The sequence below is a fragment of the Struthio camelus genome, chromosome W, assembly GCF_040807025.1.
Source record: "Struthio camelus isolate bStrCam1 chromosome W, bStrCam1.hap1, whole genome shotgun sequence".
Lineage (NCBI taxonomy): Eukaryota > Metazoa > Chordata > Aves > Struthioniformes > Struthionidae > Struthio > Struthio camelus.
In genome coordinates, this window is record NC_090981.1 from 22,885,390 (window position 1) to 22,905,271 (window position 19,882).

Sequence of the window (19,882 nt, forward strand, 5' to 3'; positions counted from 1 at the left end):
TCATTGAAACAAAATGAGCAGAACCGTTTAGTAAAGTGGGGAAATGTCTTGATAAATAATTATAATGAAATATGGTTTATTAACACCAATTTATGCAGAATTACACAAAACAGAGTTAACTAAAGAATTAGTATGTATTAAAAAAATTAACTTTTGTGAAACTACTTCAAACATGATTTGAATAAAGGAGTACAGGCCTGCTCTTATTCCCTTGCTGAGAACGTCATATGATGATACCGCTATACTTAAAAAAAAGAGATCACTGAAAAATTGCAAAAGCAGAACTTGTCATAATTATAAATATAGACCAATATTTTTATGTATGGTTTACAATGATAGCATATATATGCAGAAAATTTCTTAAGTAAATAAAATTACTATCTGCTCTTGAGTAATCACACTATACTATTAGCAAAGCCTGAAAAGAAGTCCTAAAAAATCCTTAAAATAAACATTTATGAAAACAGACCATTATTTCATAATTCCATCTGTGTAACAATCAGTTAACGTAGTCTGCACTCTGCCACTTTGGCATGTAGCATCATATAAATGACCAAATGACCAACCAACTGCTCTAGCAACAGTTGCATATAAGCAATTAAAAAATAAATAAATAAATTCTACTAGACTCCTCCTCTCCCCTCTTTCTGCCCTCTTGCAAATTACTGTGATTGAGAAGACTACACAGAGGCACAAGAAATTCCACTGAATCCACCACAGTTGCAAAGTTATTTAAACAGAAAGAAAGGTCTACCAAAGAGTTTATGGAATTCCCTCTGAGGCTCTGGATAGACAATTACATTACTTCCTCTTAGGAAAACAGAGGCTGTATAGATGGGAAGGTGGCAAAGAATAAGCTTTAACAGGAAAATAGGATTGCAGATAGGTATCATAGGCAGAGTCCAAGCATCATTCCAAGCATTCCTAGTTACAAGAAGCAACACTTCAAAGTATCCCACAGACCTCTGAATTAGAGGACATCTCATGGTCACTCTAAGAACAGCTGTAAAATAGTATTCTTTTTCCCATCTTGTTAGAGACTTAGAAACTAAGTGGAAAAAATTGAAAATACATTTACATCATCCTTCATCCAAATATTAGTACAACAGCATCTCTCAGCTCACCTCCAAGAGCAGCAAAACTTGGATCAACATGTAAAGGATTCCAATCCCCACTCAGCCGATATAAAGCAGCCTGCAGAAAAAGGGAAATAAAAATAGGAGTGTAGCTGGGCTTCATAGAAACTACCAGGAGTCACTCAAGATTTGTGATAGCTTGAGGAATTCATCACTACCTATTTTACAAGTTCTTAGACAACATATTCTACAGTAAACCAGGTAAAAGACAAATTAATTGTTATTTTGTAGATGAACTGTCAAAGATCCAGGAAAAAGTGCCAAGAACTGCACCTGGTCTTGGTACATGACAAAATAATACAACCTCTTAATGGGAGGAAAAGGCAACTTACTGTGTTGGTGAGGTCAAACATTTGTAAAATAATTTGTTTCCTAGAAATCTTCAATAAATTCTTTTGCTTGAAGTGCAGTTTTGGAAAGAATCTTCTCCTGGACAGATTTATTCACATTTTACCAGAAAAAAAATTTATAAATGTAACCTTTGCTTTTTTTAAAAACACCTTGCTTTTTCAATGTAAGTTTCATGTTAGAGACACCAATAATATCCATATCCTCTCCTTTTAAGAGTAACATGATGGACTAACTGCTGCTCTTAAGGGCTTCATGGGTAGCACTTCTATATCATTCAAAAAAAAAAAAAAAATATATATATATAAACCACACATGCCAAGGGACAGATAAAAGCCAAGCTTTCTAGAACACTTTTTACTACCAAAACAGAACACTTCCCATGAGGCAAAAGATGATAAATACAAATGTAGTGTATTGCATACACTGTGAAAGTCACTAAACCTGAGAAACGATAACAAGTGGCTATACCTTTTTCCTGTCTCTGTATGGTTTTAGCATTTTTACTATCAGATCTTAAATTTGCTATATATGTGAAGTGGCTAGCAGTCAATGGAACAAGAGGCACAACAAGTCAACATTCTGTCCATCTTTCTAGGCTAAAAACTTATTCCATGGTTTGCAATGGATTGCAATGGAAGGACTAAATTACTGTGGCATTTTCTCTAGTCCAACTTTCCCATGACACAGGACAGAGAGAGTCAGTATATTAGGTTAAAACTAAGTTTTAACCTTTTACTAGTGTAGCTATATGATGACATATACAAATTGAACATGAGTTTAATTAAAAAGTCAGAGTATTTACACTGAAAAGGAAAATAGACTTTCTTTCAATAGAAGGTATGATTGGTCACTGCAACCCCTTATCACTAAACACCTCCTCCCAAGCTGACATTTTAAAGAGAGTTGCTCTTGACAGAATTCTCCAAAGCAGAATATCACCCTTCATTACTGAAGCTCTTCCTTTCAAGAGTCTGAAATCTAACAGCAAATCACCACCTTGAGAACTGGAAAAAAAAAAAAGTTTCCTAGACATGATCTAAAGAAAATATTGAGTTTTTAACGAAATTAGAATTCTAAGGTCTCACTGTCATACTTCTATTAATTTGAAGTTTAAAAAAAAAGTTATCAGGAGGTTATTTTCACAAACGATCTGTTGCAATTGATTTTAATTCAAACTAATTAACGTTTAATTGCAGTACTAGAAAATGCTACCTATGTATAAGAAAAAATGACAAATCTGCTTTAAGCCCAAATCTCAACTTAAACCAGCTATGCACTTGTTGCTTACAAATGCTGTAGTAAGAACTAGCCGTTTACTTGGGGTGATATTAAGCACTATTTGGAAGACAATACTTCTACAAGACACTTTTCAAAATGACTATAGCCAAAAATCTTTGTGCTTCACTAACAAAATAGAGGTAGGAATTAGGAACTAATTCGGTTCAGAGAATTAAACGCGATCAATCTATTTAACTAAAAATCTGAAGCATGGCTATGAGAGAAGACGCTTGCTTTTCTGTATTTTCAGCTACCAGAGTGGCACTGGTTACAGGCAGAACACACATAGGCCGAACTGCATAAAACACAACAGGTTATTTCAGATTTAACGTAGCCAAGTTAGCTGTGCCAACACTCTTTTCTTTGACCATGGTCTTTGGTATTACTTCATCATATAAACTGCATTCCATATGGGAATAGATTTGTTTCAAAGCCTTGTTGGCTCTACTTTCTATACTCCTAAAGTGACAACATTTCCTGAAGTCTTGAGTGATAGCATTAAAAAAGTGAAACACCCCTGGTAGATGACAGGAGTCAATTGACATGGGGAATTAGACTGAAGTCAGTCATAATACGGTTAGATTGTTCTCCAATTAATAACACAAACTGTCAAGTCTCATTTCCTAACAATTTAGGAGTTCTGCCAGACCACAAAAGGAAAGGCGATATTCAACCCGTCTGTGCCAACTTTTCTATCTTGCCTGCAGACTACAATAAAGGTCAGTGGTAAAGCTATCAAAAACGGAAGCCAACTATTCATATATTTTCCCTTCTAACTGGGGAGAAGGCTTTGCCCAAGAGCTTATCTTTCCAAGTATCTGTGTGTGCACACATGTATAAACACTTTACCAAAATGCTTTTTTAAGTAGCAGCAAGCAGTCAAGCAATCTCATGAAGAAAAAACTGCTCATCTCAGCTACACGTTGCCAAGAGCTCAGGTTTACACCAAGAACAATAAATGTTTCCACTTCAACTGACAGTACTGATGCTCCAAGGGCTCAAATTTACCGCAGTACTTAAGTACTTAAATTAAGTACTTAAAATTAAGCAGCTACACTTTGAATGTCTGAGCTCCCCATTTGCCATAAAACTTCTTTTAATTATCGCTCATGAGTATAGATACTGGGAAAGAGCAGTTGAAATTAACACACAGAAAGATAAGGGTTGGTTGGTTTGTTCCTTCAGATAACCCTCAGATGAATTTTCCTCACTAAAGTAGGCATACGGGGAAAACAAAACATAGACAGTATATGTTGCTCATGATAGTTTCTAAATGTATTTTGCGAAAATCTGGTTCATACATGATTCTATCTTTTAAGACGACTACAAAATATCAGTGTACAGTTATCTAGACTATATTAGGTTTGCAATTAAAATGTTCTTTGTGGACTATCAAAACACTTATTCCCGAAATATTTTTGACTCCTTCAGTAAGACGGACTGTTGGAAACGTTTAACCGAAACACCTTCACATACGCAGGTAAAAGCAGGTTGTACAGAACAGCTCTACATCTTCTCTCCTTCCCTACGCCTCATTATTCATGCCTTTACCATTTATCCCCATCATACATCTTTCACATTTAAAAACCAACTTAAATGCTTGTTGGCACAGATATCCCATCTAAATATAAGGTGCTACATAGAACATCAGTCATTTTTCAGCACCATGGCAAACGTACAAGAAGTCTGTTCTTCAGTAGTGCCTCTGCTAATCAAAAAGAACAAGTCACTTTGGTTGGTAGAACTTCACTACAAATGCAATAAATATTTATATACCCTTTAATAACACAGCACGTAGATAAAAGGGAGGAAACAAAGTCTTAGTAATGAAAAGCATCTCATTTAAAGGAAATAACTAATAGCCTAGTACCTTTTCTTCTTTTCCCTCCTACTGCACAAAATCCTAGTGTAATCCAAGCCTTCAACTAGTTTTTTAAATTACCAAGATTAGAAAATTACATTCTGATCTGCCCAGCAGGGATAAACATGGAAAAACTTAAGCAAATCTTGAAATAGGCATCATAAAACGTAACAAACTTTCTAAGTAATTACTACAAGGTGCTCACTCACTACACAGTAGTTCAGGGGTACTATAATACTGTCTCTGCACACTGAAACCTCTAGGCAAATTAAGAAAACATTATTACACCTTGCAATGGCTTCTCATTTCTTTGTTTTGTTTGTGCCATCTTTTGCTTTTATGCACATTTTTTTCTGGCACGCTCCTCAGATCTGTGAGCCAACAGCAGCGTTTCATTCTCTCCATCGTCAAACAAATTACTCATGCTACAAACGGCAAGAATCACCTGAGGCTTTCAGGAGGCTCTCTTGTGCTGTCCTCTGAAGTTAATATAAATTTACATGTTTTCAGGCAGTGCTGTACCACATTCTTTACAGAGCAGGACACAGAAAATGTTTGTTCTGTAACTATTTTTCCCCCTGCAAGCACAGGCTTTCACGACCTTTTCTCTCACGTGACTACACCCCACTCATTTAGAAAACACCCTCACCTCAAAACATTGGCCTTCCTGTAATTTTTTGCTTCCTATTTAAAATAAGTCAAAGAGCTCTGTGAGGAAACAAATACCGGTTGGAAGTCACTAACATACATTTTTTTTAAAAATATAATGTAAACAACTACTTATTCTACCTACATATATATTCTCTAAAAACACACACAAACATATACATATGCTTAAAATGGAAACACAAATGAAATCTGTGTAGAATAAAAGATGACTTTCTACAAGGGAACACCCACAGTCCCAATTACATAAAAAGCTTGTAAAGGTCTTACTTTCCTTCAGAGTAAAGCACACATCAGTATCAAAAATAAAGATAGCTGTTGATATCGACAGATATCGAATCTGTTGACAACAGTGATGATGATAGCCAGAAACCTTTTTACAGGAGGTTTTAATTTAATTACACATTAGGCCTTTAAGCGTTTCCCATGCACTTTTTCGCCTCTGAAGAGATCTTTTAAAAATACTTTATTACAAAATCTGCTCTTTCATAACAAACCAGTTTTGTGCACAGGAGTCTTCAGAATTGTTTCCCTGAGATTGAAAACTGCAGTTTTAGCAGAACTTGAGATGCTGAAAAGCTAAAACCAAGTAGCTAGAGGACAGCACTATGAGCAAGAGGACGGCAGGACTGAGAACGACTCAGGAAGGGAAGGAGACTCCTGCGCTCTAATCACAGGGCACTGAAGACACTGCTTGAAACATGGCTGGTGCCAGTTCTTTCTTTTCTTTCAGAGAAAAGAGCAAGGAACCACACGTTATGAAAATCCACTAAAATGCAGCAGTTTCTTCATATCCTGTCAGTCAATGTTTGATCTATACCTGTAACAGGAGACTATGTATCTTGTATGTTTTAATCCTATCAGATTAGTCAAAGTGTGGATTTACTGCACCTCTTTAAAATCCCAGAGTATAGAAAGAATAAGCGTATTTCCTAAGCAGGCTTTCCTACGATGCTTACTATATCACCTTCTCAAAAAGCACCATCAGATGCTTCATGCCACTCCTTAAAACATCCCCTATAGAATTAAAATGCCTCAAACCTTTATAAACACCCTCACTTTATAGATCAGAAACTACAAGACAGCAGAAAAGATCTAATTGTCAGTGGCACAAACCAATTCGGGCTTTCCAATTTAACATTTGGAGGCCTGATGTTTCAAAGCACATCACATTTTCAAAGCACAGCACACCAGAAGGTCTCAACCGAGCTCCCATTAATTTCAATTTCAGCCCGCAGTGTCCACTCTTCTTAGTCATACTGCTTGCTACCAAAGTCAATCTTCTCATATCAGCCACTAAATAAGGAGTGCCCACATCTGAGTACTTTGGGTTATCTGGCTAAACAACCGCCCACAGAAATTCAATGGGAGGGGGGAAAAAAAAGAAAAAGAAAGCAAATCCATTGTCCAAAAGCTGCATTTCCAAGCAGTCCCTAACCCCGAGATCCTTTTCCTCATTACTCTTTCTCACTTCGGCAAGAAACAACACAGGAAAACAGATTTCCTCCTCTATTTCAGTTCACACCCAGGGCCACCTCTCTGCCTGGGGAAGGAGTTCTTGAAGCAGAGAGAACAAACCCAGCATTACAACTGCCTAACTGAAAACTGTATCATAAGGCTTTACATACACACACTACAAGCAAAACAAGCTTTATTTGAAATTTTGATCTTTTTAGAGACTCTGCAATATTTCCAAACTTCTGAAAAACACTTTAAAACTGACACGATACCAAAAAGCTGCTCCTCCCAACATACCAGTCTCAGTCTCCTGAGTTTCATCAGCTCTCAGAACAAACTTTAAAAATTCTCAGAAGCAAGGATGGTCACTTTTCCTGACCCTACAAACCATATACCAAAGGCAACATGTGGCAGAGATACCCCAAGCTGCATGGAAATATAGCTCTCAGAGAAATTCACAGGTGACAGCTGACACGACACTGCTTTGCAGAGCCGTATAGAGCGCTGCTCTGCTGCCCAGTTTCACGTACACAACTGGTCCCAAAGGAGACTCATCAATGCCAGACTGAGAAATCGCATTTTTCAAAACTGAACGAAACGATCTTTTCTGCCTCCTCATTATTCGCATTCCTCCCTGTCTATCAATGTGAATACCAAAGGATATTCAGAATCAGAATTTGGACAACATAGGAGAATGTTTTAGTCTAAACACATGACACTGTTTCAAGAAAAAGAGGATTTTTCAATTAGTACTTAGCTGTTAAAACTTTCAACATACAATAGTACTGCAAACTTCACTTTCGATAGCTTCCGTTTTGCATTTAGGCAAACGGCACGAGCAGTTTTCAGAGGAGAAAGAGGGAAGAAACACGGAATACTCAAACTGAAGGGGCTTCCTGAAAAATTCTGTGTTTAACTGGCTACTATTATACTGTCTGTTCCGTCCCTGCTTTACTCTCTATTACTCTGTATACTTATACACTATACTGTACACTATACACTCTCTACCCCGTCCCAAGGCTATGTATCCTGAATATTAATTTTGCTATTTGACGTTACAGAACGGCTCATCTCTTCCCCTCAACCTCCTAAGAACCACCAGATCACACTGCAACAGTATGGCAAATACTGTCTTTATACACAACACAGAAAGCCCCTCAAAAATGCATGACCCCACAATTATTTCCGTATTCAAAAAGCTCTGAACTGCAACCCTGGCCCGTCTTCCACTTTTAATACTCACTGCAGCTTGTTTTGTTTTTGTCACCAAAACGTTAACACCCCAAAAGTCAAAGTCATTTGAGAAAAGGCTGACGAGAGAACTCCCCAGAGACGCAGGTCACTAGCTGCGTATCTTAATTGCATGAAAAACCGTTTAGCGGAATCTTTTTCCAGTCGTTACCTTAAGGCACTGGTTTGAGAACCAGCAGGACAAGAGTAAGTCGGTGATACCAAAACTCTGTAACTACATTAAACATTCCCTACAGAGTTGAAATTGAATGATTCAATTCTTGCTAAACGACTAACAGTCAAACGTTTTCTAGACTTCTTGATCTTCTGTCAAAAGGTCTAGTCTATTCAAAAGATTTATGGCAGTAAATCTTGCAAAGAATGGCTCAGGTTACAGAGAGAGAACAGGCCAGGAAAATGCCACAACGTGTGGTATTTCTGTGTAACACTGTGACATGGAAAGTCACCTAGTTCTCTGTGGAAAGATCATGAGCATCCCAGAAGAAATGTTTTTATGTCCTTATGTGGCAGGATGCAGTTTTTAAGCCTTAAAATCTTCTAGAAGACCAGGTACATCTGGCAGATTTTCCTTAACCACTTTTCATCCTTTAGCAGCTTATGATATGGTACTGGCACTCATTCATAGAGGCACTGGTTAAAAAACTTCCCAGGAATGGGAACAAGTCTGAAAGGAATAAACATACATTACGCTACCTGTTTTTAGTCTTTGGTACCCCTAACCATAAGAATTAGTTTGTTCTGTCAATTGATGCTGACTTGAAGAAACCCAATCATGTTTCAGGGAACTGAAGGGTGCTCTAGCCTCTACACTGTTAACACACAGAGAAGGATGTTAAAAGAAGAAAGGGGGGGGGGAAGGAAAAAGACAGAGCGACTGGGCTAATAGCCCTCAGTCTCCTGTCTTTTCCCAGTATCCTGTTCACTAAACACTACTTCTTCTCATCTGTATACATGCAAATCACATTCCTCCTCTTAACACAGTGTTTTTAATATCTCTGTGCTTTCCATGCAGTGCAAGTACAAGTGTAACGTGCTCAGTACGGTGAAGCTAGGGAAGTGCCTCAGCATAGTGGCAGCATGTAGTTACCTTAGGATTGAAGATAAAATCCAATATAATCAGAGTCTGTTGACTTCAGTAAAAGGTAGGAGTCATCACTGGAAACTTTTTTAAAAGATGCATGATAGTCTGGTTATGAGGAATTTTACTACATGAATGTACTAGAAAAAGTTAAGGGGAAAAAACCCAAATCACAAAGATCAGTTTAGCACTATAACTGCAATAGCACAAAAAATGACTGCTGAGTATCAGGAGAATTACTGGAAATTAATAATAATTTAAGCGGCAAATTCAAATACAGTCCAGAAACTGACTGTGATGACTGAGCAGCAACAGTCCTTTCAGCCAATACCTTTTTGCATTTAAACACACAGAAGGGGGGGGGGGGGGGGAGAATCATAAAAACCTATGCAATTTGCATTCAAATTTCCATTTTTCAAAAAAGCTTTAGGCAGCTATGTGTCATTCCACACATCAGAATGTAAAATCTTCATGACACTTCCCCAAGCTGTCCCTCACATGAAAAGATTCTATATTTCTTCCAAAAGAGTTCCCAAATTATACACATTCTTCCTCAATATACAGACATTATCACTTAAGCACAGATGCTACTGAGTAATTTGGCAGCTAAGCCTTCTTGAGATTCTCAGTCCCCTGCCTGTGGTTCCTGCAAGATCTAATCAGAGAGGAATTCTCCTAGTACACCTACCTGTCAGAGCAAATCATAAAATAACACTGTTTGGTGGCCACTCCGCACCATTCCTTTCTTTCCAAAAATCAAGTCATTGTAAGTCTAATCTGAAACACGAGAAATCCAGGCTCAAGTCCTTCCCCTAATTTTGAACAGCAGTTGGAACTGAAGATACCCAACAACCATCTTAGTATTACAAAGATTTTGCCCTAACATATGTTGAAGGCTCTCATTTTCTCATGAAATCATTCCACTTCAGCAAATAAACCAGAAGCCACTTACTTTGCAATAGCAAAGTCTCCTAACATCTGTATTATAGGGTCATTACCATCTTCTTTTGTCTAATGAACTTAACATCGGAGGCACAGTAAAAACTCCAAACATGAGTCTGGGGAACAAAAATTAAGATTACCCTATGAACAAGGGGTTTACAGAAGTCATCTGGAAGTTGATGGAACTAGAATCAAATATGATAACAACCACACAGATGAGAATTTGACCTAGGGCTCCAACATCCAAAACAGATATTTTAACTACAGGCTATTAAGGCAGCTGCATTTCACCTAATAATTTATTTTCTCCACCACACCCTTATTTCCCAAGGAGTACAAGACTATCCTGGCTAAGTGTGGCTGCAAGAAAACATATTCCACTGCATTTAACCACCTCTCAAGACTGGGGCACTCTCTCATTGTTCCCTGTTCCTCGCTTAGCTTGTTCACTTTGATGAAGCCTATTCAGAAGAGCGAGACATCTGTGGCACCTTTATCTAGGCTGTGAATTTTAGGATACAGTAAGTACATCAGTGATAGAAATGCTGAGCCAAAGTCTCTTTTCTGGTTTGAACTGGTGGGGCTAACTTGGATCTCAGGCACGTGAATCAGCTGGCACGTTAACTTGCTGATAGTAACTCTCCTTTTACATTCTCTCAGCTTGCAGAACATGCACGGTAATTCAATTTCGTTTGCCATATGGTGAAATAGGATGAGACTAAGTTGAATTACTCTCTGTATAATCAGAGACTAAGCAGATACCAGTTACCACAACTCAGCTGATTATCTAAAATTTAACAGCATGCCCAAAAGCTACCGTCACGTTGACACGACCAAGTTCTTTTGAAAATACTGCTTGGTGTCTTAACGCTGGTAGCTCCTGATTTTCCTTTCTGTTTGTCTGACACCTGCATTTGATGACCTTCAGAGTAAGACTTTTATATACTCAGTTTTTTGCTTTTGGGAAGTAGCTGCCTGTGAACCAGCCAGGACTACGGGCAGAGGGAAACATACAGACAGACATCTATCAGTTTGTCATGTTCTCCTGTCTACTTGCTTCTTTAATCGCCTGTATGTGCAACCAGAAATTTAACTTTTTCAAAATAGTGACACTTTAACCAATCCTGACTCCTTTAAGTCGCTATTTTAAGTACTCTTTGCTTGCACCATCTGTTGCTACAGTCTGTAAGTTTCCTTAGTTTTGAACCTTTCTTTCTTACTAGAGTATGAAACATTCACTCTATTCTTTTCCTCTATACTATGTAGTATTTTATAATTAAAGTACAATAAAATTGTATCAGCCTTATGAAGAAAACTATCTCAGATAGTACTTTGAATACACAGTATCATAACTCAACCTAGCACAAATTTTAATTTCATTTTAGCACAACAGAAAATCTGAACTATTAGTGAACATCATACAAGACTCCCTTCTCCAAGTAAGATGAACATTTTCACATCTTAAGCATGCAAACTCCTACCTGATCAGCTGTTGTGACATCAGAAAGTACAGCATCAGGGGGTCTCCTGGGTGGATTGACTGCTACCTAAAAGTAGAAGAAGTAGGATCAACATTTCACTGTAAAATTCTCTTATCTGCACCCATACTAGAATCACTGTAAGGTATGTATAAAGAGATGAAGTATTACCAGAGCTGTTAGGGTTTCCTTCTCTCTCTTTTACATTTAAGGAGAAATAGGGGGGAAAAAAAAATCTGTACGCCAAAAAAGGTCTCAAGTTCATCTCTGTAGAAGATGGTGATCCTGCGGCATCAGATCCGGCTTACAGTTGCAAGATCTAGCTGATCAATTTCTCTCAAATTATCCTAAAGACCCCAAGAAAGAATTATTCACCTCCAAAAATTAGCTCTCCAGTAAAACCAATGCTTTCTACCTAGTGCCACTTCCAGCTTATATAAACCAACGTTAGTGTTTCAGAACACAGAAATGAAAATGAGGCTTTAAAAATAATACTTTAAAAAGCTCAATGGAATCAAAAAAATTTATTACCTCACTTTTGAACTACATCACTTTGGGGCTTATAATAGCTTCCAGCTTTTTTTCCTTTGTGCTTTTTTTTCCTTTGCAATTACAAGTTGCATTTTAAGCCCTATAGCATTATAAAAAAGCCGTTTCTCATGTACACTACGACTTTGTTATTTGGTTTTGAAGCCTGTAAATTTTACCAACAGACTGCCAGAGAACATCTTAGCTAATATGCACAGAGATAGAATACCATAACCATTTTAAACTATTAAAGTAGCTGCCTTTTTTTTTTTTTTTTAAACTCTTCATGGAGTTTCCAAACAAACAAAAACTAGCTTAAACTAAAACGAGAAGAAGCAACTTGACTATGGATCCTACTCAATGGTAGTTTGTGCAAGCTCTTCCTGGAATAAAAGAGAAATCAACAGAAACTGAAGGCTGAATAGTTTCCCATCAGAAAAGAAGTAATTTCTATTTCTTTTTATTTCTATTTATTATAGCAGAGCAAATCCACCACTTGGCTGGGAGGCTAAATAACATCACTCCTGCCTTTGTCACTTTGGAGCTCAACGGCCCTATGGATTAGCTCACGCACAGGCTGTGCAGTTTGTAGTAACAAAACTTAAAAGACTTTCAAAACATGAATGGCTTCCCTATGCATCTCCATTCAGTTTAAAGAAGCTCAGCCTCACCTACTGAGCCCTAAAGAGGCTGAAACTAGTAAACTTATGAATAAATTAAAGAAACCCCTTTGTCAGAGGGCAAGGAAGTGCCAACTCAGAGGAGAAATATAATTTACAAAAAGTGTTGCTCACGATAGACCTTAACTTGGAAACGTGTTCACCTTGGTTCTCACATGTAACGAATCTGCAAAATGACAAAGAGATGCATTGCAAAATATGCCTGCTCAATTTGAGATTTATTGTGGCAGAGAAGGACACAAAGAGTTTTTTTTTTTTTAATTTGGGAAGGTCTGTGAAGACAAAGTAGGAAAATCTGTGGTTTGGAACTGGCTTCTTGCTGCAGAAAGACTTCTGAATTCGCTATCTCTGCCTTATCTTAACTAGACTGTATATTTTATGTCTTCTTCTCATCATTCATCAAAACCAAGAGAAGACATTATGGTTGCCATAAGTACAATATTCAACAAAAAAGTCCCAAGGCACTACACTGGACTCTGTGATGCCACCATTATAGATTAAAAATGTTTCCTTCAACCACTATTTTTACATGCGCTATTATAAAGCTGATTATGATGGAACCCTTAATTTTTCAGTAAAGAACATTATGTCCCATCTACCAGAATATTCTGTGAATTTGTTGTACTGGACAGGAGCTTCTCCCATTTCCCTTTGAAGCAGCATGCATCTCAAGATTTGACCTGTAAAGTTACATATGGGAAAACTTTTATATAATTGGTACATATTTAAGAGGAAAAAAGCTCACAAATTTATAAATTTGTTATTATAAATTACTGAAAATGTTGAGTTTATAATACTCTAGGTCCAGCTGACTATTTGTTAGAGTAGCGCCTCAAAGCTCTAGTCCAAAACAAGGTTCTGTCATAGCTGACACTACCCTTATAACCATTCTCTCCTTAAATACTATGTTTATATCAGGTAGCTGAACAGCTACTTCATGCATTTGGCCATATACGCTATGCGTTCATGTGACGTTGTTCATCACCTGCTAACTCTCTCCAGGAGTTCCACTCCAGGGGAAATTAGAACAATAATGTTATTTTAAGCTTTTCCTCCTCGTTTCTCTGCTCTCATTGTGATTTAACAAGGTCTTCAGTGTAGAAAGGCTGGCAGTCATTGTTAACTTTAAATGTTAAGCCTGTCGAATTCAACAGCACAAACTTGCACAAACTCTTGGGTTTATAAAGAGCTACACCTAGAGGTTTTTGCAGAAATTGCAAGCTCAAGCCCAACACCATTTATCAGAGTACACCTGAGCAAGCAAACTAAGCTTTTTACTAGAGCAAACATCTTTTAATAATAAACACAGTCATATCTATTAGCACATTAGTATTAACACATTAAAACCGATTTACTAGTCAACATTAAATATTAACATAACCTCCATATATGTACACCCAGAATTATCACTAGGTATCAGTTTATTTTTCAGCATGAATAGCAGTGCTCCTCCCCCAACAAGAAATAAAATGTTCTGAGGTGGGGCAGCAGAGGAACACTGAGGAACTGAGGAAACACAAATCACGTATACATACAAGATAACGTATTCCCAACTGGGGCTGTGAGCATTGAAGTGAAAGTAGAAATGTAATCATGTCAGGAACGTTGAGATGGGTTTAAACCAGAAAAACGCTCTGTTATAAGCCTAGTTGGCACAATCCACCAGCCCAGGAGAAGGCCCCTAGACAAAGCCTCTACAGTCTTATCCTTCTTGTCATTCCCCTCCCTGCTCATGCTCAAACAATTGCAGTCAAAAATTTTGCTCTTACAGCTACGCCTAAGAGATGTAAAGCTCCCCAAATGTACTCAAAAACATCAAGCCCTATAAACAAAAGCCATTTCTCTGTCCTTGTTCTGATCCAAGAGCTCTCTTAAAAGATCTTTTGAGATCCAAAGCAGACTGAGAACATAAAACCTTCTCCTGGCTAGTTTCTAACAAGAAATTTATTGTTTTTCTCATCAGTCCACTTATAGAGACCCTTGATTGGGAGCAATTAAATACAAAAATCAAAACATGCAGTTTCTTTTTCTTGCAAAGGTTACATTTTGGCTTCCTAAAACCTAAAGTCAATATGACTCTTGCCAAACTGGACAGTTGAACTGACAGCCTCTCCAACCTCACCTACAGCAGTAGGAGTTTAAGGACTTTGGTATAGCACAGAGTATAACCTGAAGTAGATTTTACTCCTTTTACATAATTAACTGGGACAAATTTAGCTACTTCAGGTTACAGTCTGCTTCAAAAGACCCTCTTTTAAAAGATTCAACATAAATCCTGCAGAGGAGTTTTCTGTCCACATCATTCATTCTAAATATATATAGATCTAGATATATATCTTTCAATTTTAACCTAATTTCTGATATTGTTTTCTAATTTCAAGTTCACAGAAAACTGCTAGTTATTTCAGACACCCTCAACAGACGTTAAATGGCGTCCTTACTTCCTGTGAAGCAATGAAGTCTTCAAGTAAGACTTCTTATTAGCAAATTATAGGAAGGATTATATACTTATTGAGAAGCAGAGGGCTTCAGCCAGATGTAGTGTGGTACAGGATACCAAAATATCCGTTCTTAAAAAAAAAAAACTTTTTTGCTTTTTGGTTTATTCAGAGCTAAAGCAATCCAACTTAATTTAGATTCTAAATATTTGCCAGATAGTCTCCCACTCTGTATGGCATTAGGACATTCCGTATCTGTAATTGCAAATGTTTAAATGCAAGAATATCTAATCAGTAGTACGTTCAGCAATTCACCTTCTTTCCTAAGTGGTCAGAATCATTGTTTTTCCAGGCCCTGAACAGTACAGTTCCCTTCAGGAGCATCAGTGAAGGGAACTATTTAGACTGAATTTGAGCTTGCACTGCTACACTGCTCAAATGCTAGTTGATCATTCCTAGTTTGATAGAGTATATGCTTTTCTTGCAACATTATGTTGTTGTTTTGTTTTGTTTTGAATATCAGTAAGCTTGAATTTACCTTGGCCTTTTCTGAGGTTCGCTTTCCACCAAATCCTCCCGCTCCAACGAAAAACACAGTGAACTGATTATAACACAACAGATCCTTTCCACAATAGGTATTCACTGGAAGACAACAAAAGAGGAAGGCTGAGTATTCTCTCTTTGATCTCCTTCTCTTATGTAACGTGGTAGGTCTATAGAATCTTACTTTAAACAGGCCAAACTCATTTTAACAAGTTACAGAGCAATGGTCACTCTTTCACATTGCACTGCTGCAAGTCAGTGCTTGACTACTGAAGACTGATGATCTGATTCAGATAACGCTATCATGAATTTTCTTTGTATGAAAGCATTATAATTAAAAAATGAGCTTTCAAAATGCTGATGACAGTCAAAGTGTTACAAATATTTGACAACAAGGGCTGAAATTATTATTTATTTCATCATTTCACACACCATTAGCAGTTTATTTAAACATGATAGGAACTGTGCCATAAAAAATGATGTATTAGAAGCTATTAAGAATCCCTAGCGTGTAAAGCACATTACCAACTTCCACAAAAAAGCTGGATTAGTATCATGTATGAAAAGAGCTCCAGAGCAAGTTTTAGTTTATGGTCACTTACTACTTCTTTTTGAAGCAAGTTTTGATTTTGTTAGAGAGCTGAATCTGCATGATTCAGTGTAAGAAGTCTTTCTCTATTCATGCCCACTCCACTCCATTAAGCCTTAGACTGACATTTACAGTTCTGTTAATAATGTTCATTTCCAGTTACAGAAGAAAAAAAACCACACATATATATACATTATATATATATACACACACACACACAAATATATATATATATATACACACACACACAAATATATTTATACACATATATATGAGAAAGAATCCAAGACAGGCTGGGCTGTTTCACAGACGAGACTAACAGCACAGCATACACAACTCACTTTTCAATCCCCACTCCCCACCCACACTTTGTTGAAGGATGGCAGCATTTCAAATGGCTGCCTTAAGATACAACCGAGTGCTAGTAATAAAGAAGTTTGTCCAGTTTCCATAACACAGTATTTCATAAGCAGAAACCAAATCTTCTCTGAAATCTCTTTCTGAAAGAGTACTTTTGATTTCAGTACTTTAATTGCCCAAGAACAATGACATTCTACTATTACACAGAAATTAGCTCATTTCTCTGCTCTCACTGAGATTTAACAAGGTCTTCGCTGTAGAAGGCTAGCAATCATAGTTAGCTTTAAATGTTAAGCCTGACGAATTTAACAGCACCCCCTTAAGAACAACCATAAACCTTCTCACCATCTACAAGCAAGACTGCTCCTGAACCTTTGTCGAGTATATCAGCAACAGTTGAAACTGAAGTTAACTGCCCTGTAAGAACAAGAACATACTCAGTGTTTCAAGGTTTTGCTTCAACAACGCACTGCGCAGCTCTCTTTACATTTCATCAATAAATAATAATAATAAATAATAATAAATAATAATAAATAATAATAAATAATAATAAATAATAATAAATAATAATAAATAATAATAAATAATAATAAATAATAATAAATAATAATGCGAGTCTAGGTATCTTTGCAAATCTTGGTTTAGAGTAAGATTACATGGGAATTCATTTCAAAACTCATGAAATTGAATACAGACGACCCTTTTGGGGTTCTGGGGAGGTTTTTTGTTTGTTTTTAATAGAACCTTGCTAGTTTGTGTATTCAGAGCTAACAGTAAACCACATTTCATGCTCAAACATGTAACCAACTCTAAAGATAGCTCCCATCACAAAGAGTGTCCCCAACTTCAAGATGGTTGAGACAATTACAGTTCTACAGAGGACAAGCTCAACTCAGGGGCTGGTACTGACTGATTCATGAAGTTTTTTTTTTCTTTTTCTTAATGAGATTATTGTTCCAGAGAAATATGCAGGCATATATATAGTCAGCCTATGAAACAGAGGCTGGGGGAGGGGAGGCAAGTCTTTGAGGCCTCACAGTCCACTATCAGACTTCTCTGAAATGAATTCAGCATTCGCACATTTCCCTTTTGCTTTCATAAAAAACCATGACATTTATCACTGGTTCATACATTTTTTCCCCACCTTCCACACTCTGGAAAAGCTCATTTCTTAAAAACAACTACAGAAGAAACCCAGGCACGCTCACACATATCCTGAATGAGACTAACAACAACCTGGCAAGTGCTGCAATATGAGAATACATATCCACCTAGGAAGAGATCACTACTGCAGTAAATAATATCTTGAGAATTCTGATAGGAAGAAAAAGAAATGTTTTCAAGCCTCCTCATCAAGATGTCCATTCCTCCTTAACATACATAATTTAAACCTTGTCCTCTCAGAGTTTGGAACAGCCGGTCTCTATTTCCATTTATAACGCGGCTTAATGTGGCTCAAGAAGTGCCGTCAGAGCGACAAGCAAATTAGCAACACAAGGGACTGACCTGAGGTTGGTAATGGTTTATACAGCTCCAGATACTGCTCACCATGTAGCATCTATGTAAAGACAGGCAATGCTATAACAATCAATATATTCTATTGCTTTTCCCATCGCAATCTCAAGGGAATGTACAGATATTTCAGGAAGTAAACAAAACTATTACAAGCTTACAGAAGTAAATATATCTATACAGACAAATTTAGGAGTGTGCATACTGTAAGAACCTCACAGCCCAGTAAGTAAAAAAAGGCCTAAACTATTATTTGAACTGTTATCAAAGATAACCTATGGCATATTGATACTATTAGAAAACAGCATTTCTCAACATGATACTTTTTTCTTCTTAATTTCCTCCTCAACAAAATATATTTTCAGAACAAGATATAAGCTCTTCGGTTTTAATAAAATAAATTTATAACAAGCTAGAATTTAATACAAAATTTGTAATTCATAGCAGCTTAGGAAAACACAGCCTATACTGGACGAATTACTTCTTAGGATGCAAGAATACAAAATATTGAGTTTTCCTTTCCTAGAAAGGAGTGCCTTTATAAATATTATAAATGTGCTAATCGCTATCAGTTTATAATTACATAAAGCACAGACGGAAAGGAAACGTTACTTAATTCTTTCATACCTTTGTGAAATCAAAATTTAGTCCTGGAAGAGAAGCAACACCATCAAAAACCGAAGTCTGCGCAGGAATGACTGCAAAGCTAGGTAAACAGCAGAACTCTTCACTTCCTTCAAAGAGAAATTTTAGGTGATCTGGATCCTTAGTTGACATTCCCACACCAAGAGCATATAGAATAGGCTCTAAGTGAGTATACGTATACACCTTGGTAGCCAATTCCCGGCCAATAACGTTCGCCTAGAAATCAGAAGTTAGTGTAAAATAAAACTTTGTACTCTTTAGTCTTACGCGTGTTTTCTTCCCACAATTCTCGTATCAAACAATTCATGTTTGAGCATCTTCCTGAAAGTATAGTCACATGTAAACGTGCAGTACAAGCAATAAATACACTGTAACACATTACTGTATTTGTTGCAGTGCAGGAATCCCTACCATAATGCATTACAGCTTTCTGCAAGCAATCTACTTCAAGAATAAATGGTATAATTTCATATGGCTCAGCTCCCAACCATGTTACAAATATCTTTTGAAAACCAACTACGCATGAAATAATTAACACTGTAATAAAATTAGGAAGCATAAAAGTTAAGTATATATAAAAAGGAGAGACAGAGAACAAAAACCAAATTCCCTACCAAGATCTCCCTCCTGTTTCAGAACAACACCCTAATTAAAGATGTTTGCAGAATTTATAAGCACTTGTATCGTACGGTATTCAATATATTTAGCCTCAAGAGTTCCACCATCAATAAGAAAAGTGAAGAGTGGAGTCCGGATATGTTTCTTATTCCACTTCCTCATTTCACAGCTTAAACCCATCTTCCTTTTTGCAGACAGCAAGTCAGAGTGGAAATTAATCACCAACAGAATAAGCCTCTTTGCTGAAGGTTTTCAGCTAGAGTGCCTTGTAGAAAGAGGTACTTACTGTGTTGACAGCTGAAGAGACAACTGAACCAGAGCTTGTGGAATTCACAGAAACATTTCCTTGAGACTCTATCTGACTCAGAGCATCATTTAAAACACTTATGGACTCTAGAGAAAGGAAGGGGAAAAAAAACCACTTGAAAATAGCCAGAAATAAGATACTTTAATCTGACATATCACAAACA

At 37.0% G+C, this 19,882-nt stretch overlaps 1 protein-coding gene across 1 annotated transcript in view; it reads right to left on the reverse strand.

Annotated features, from left to right (window-relative positions):
• LOC138064308 (peroxisomal multifunctional enzyme type 2-like) overlaps positions 1-19,882 on the reverse strand; it is a 66,799-nt gene that overhangs the window by 21,213 nt on the left and 25,704 nt on the right. Inside the window, exons 12-18 of the mRNA XM_068926187.1 lie at positions 19,699-19,805; positions 18,777-19,010; positions 18,144-18,195; positions 16,983-17,054; positions 15,684-15,787; positions 11,503-11,568; positions 1,125-1,194 (exon numbers count right to left, since the gene is read on the reverse strand). Coding sequence (XP_068782288.1) covers positions 1,125-1,194; positions 11,503-11,568; positions 15,684-15,787; positions 16,983-17,054; positions 18,144-18,195; positions 18,777-19,010; positions 19,699-19,805 — 705 coding nt within the window. The remainder of the gene's footprint in view (positions 1-1,124; positions 1,195-11,502; positions 11,569-15,683; positions 15,788-16,982; positions 17,055-18,143; positions 18,196-18,776; positions 19,011-19,698; positions 19,806-19,882) is intronic.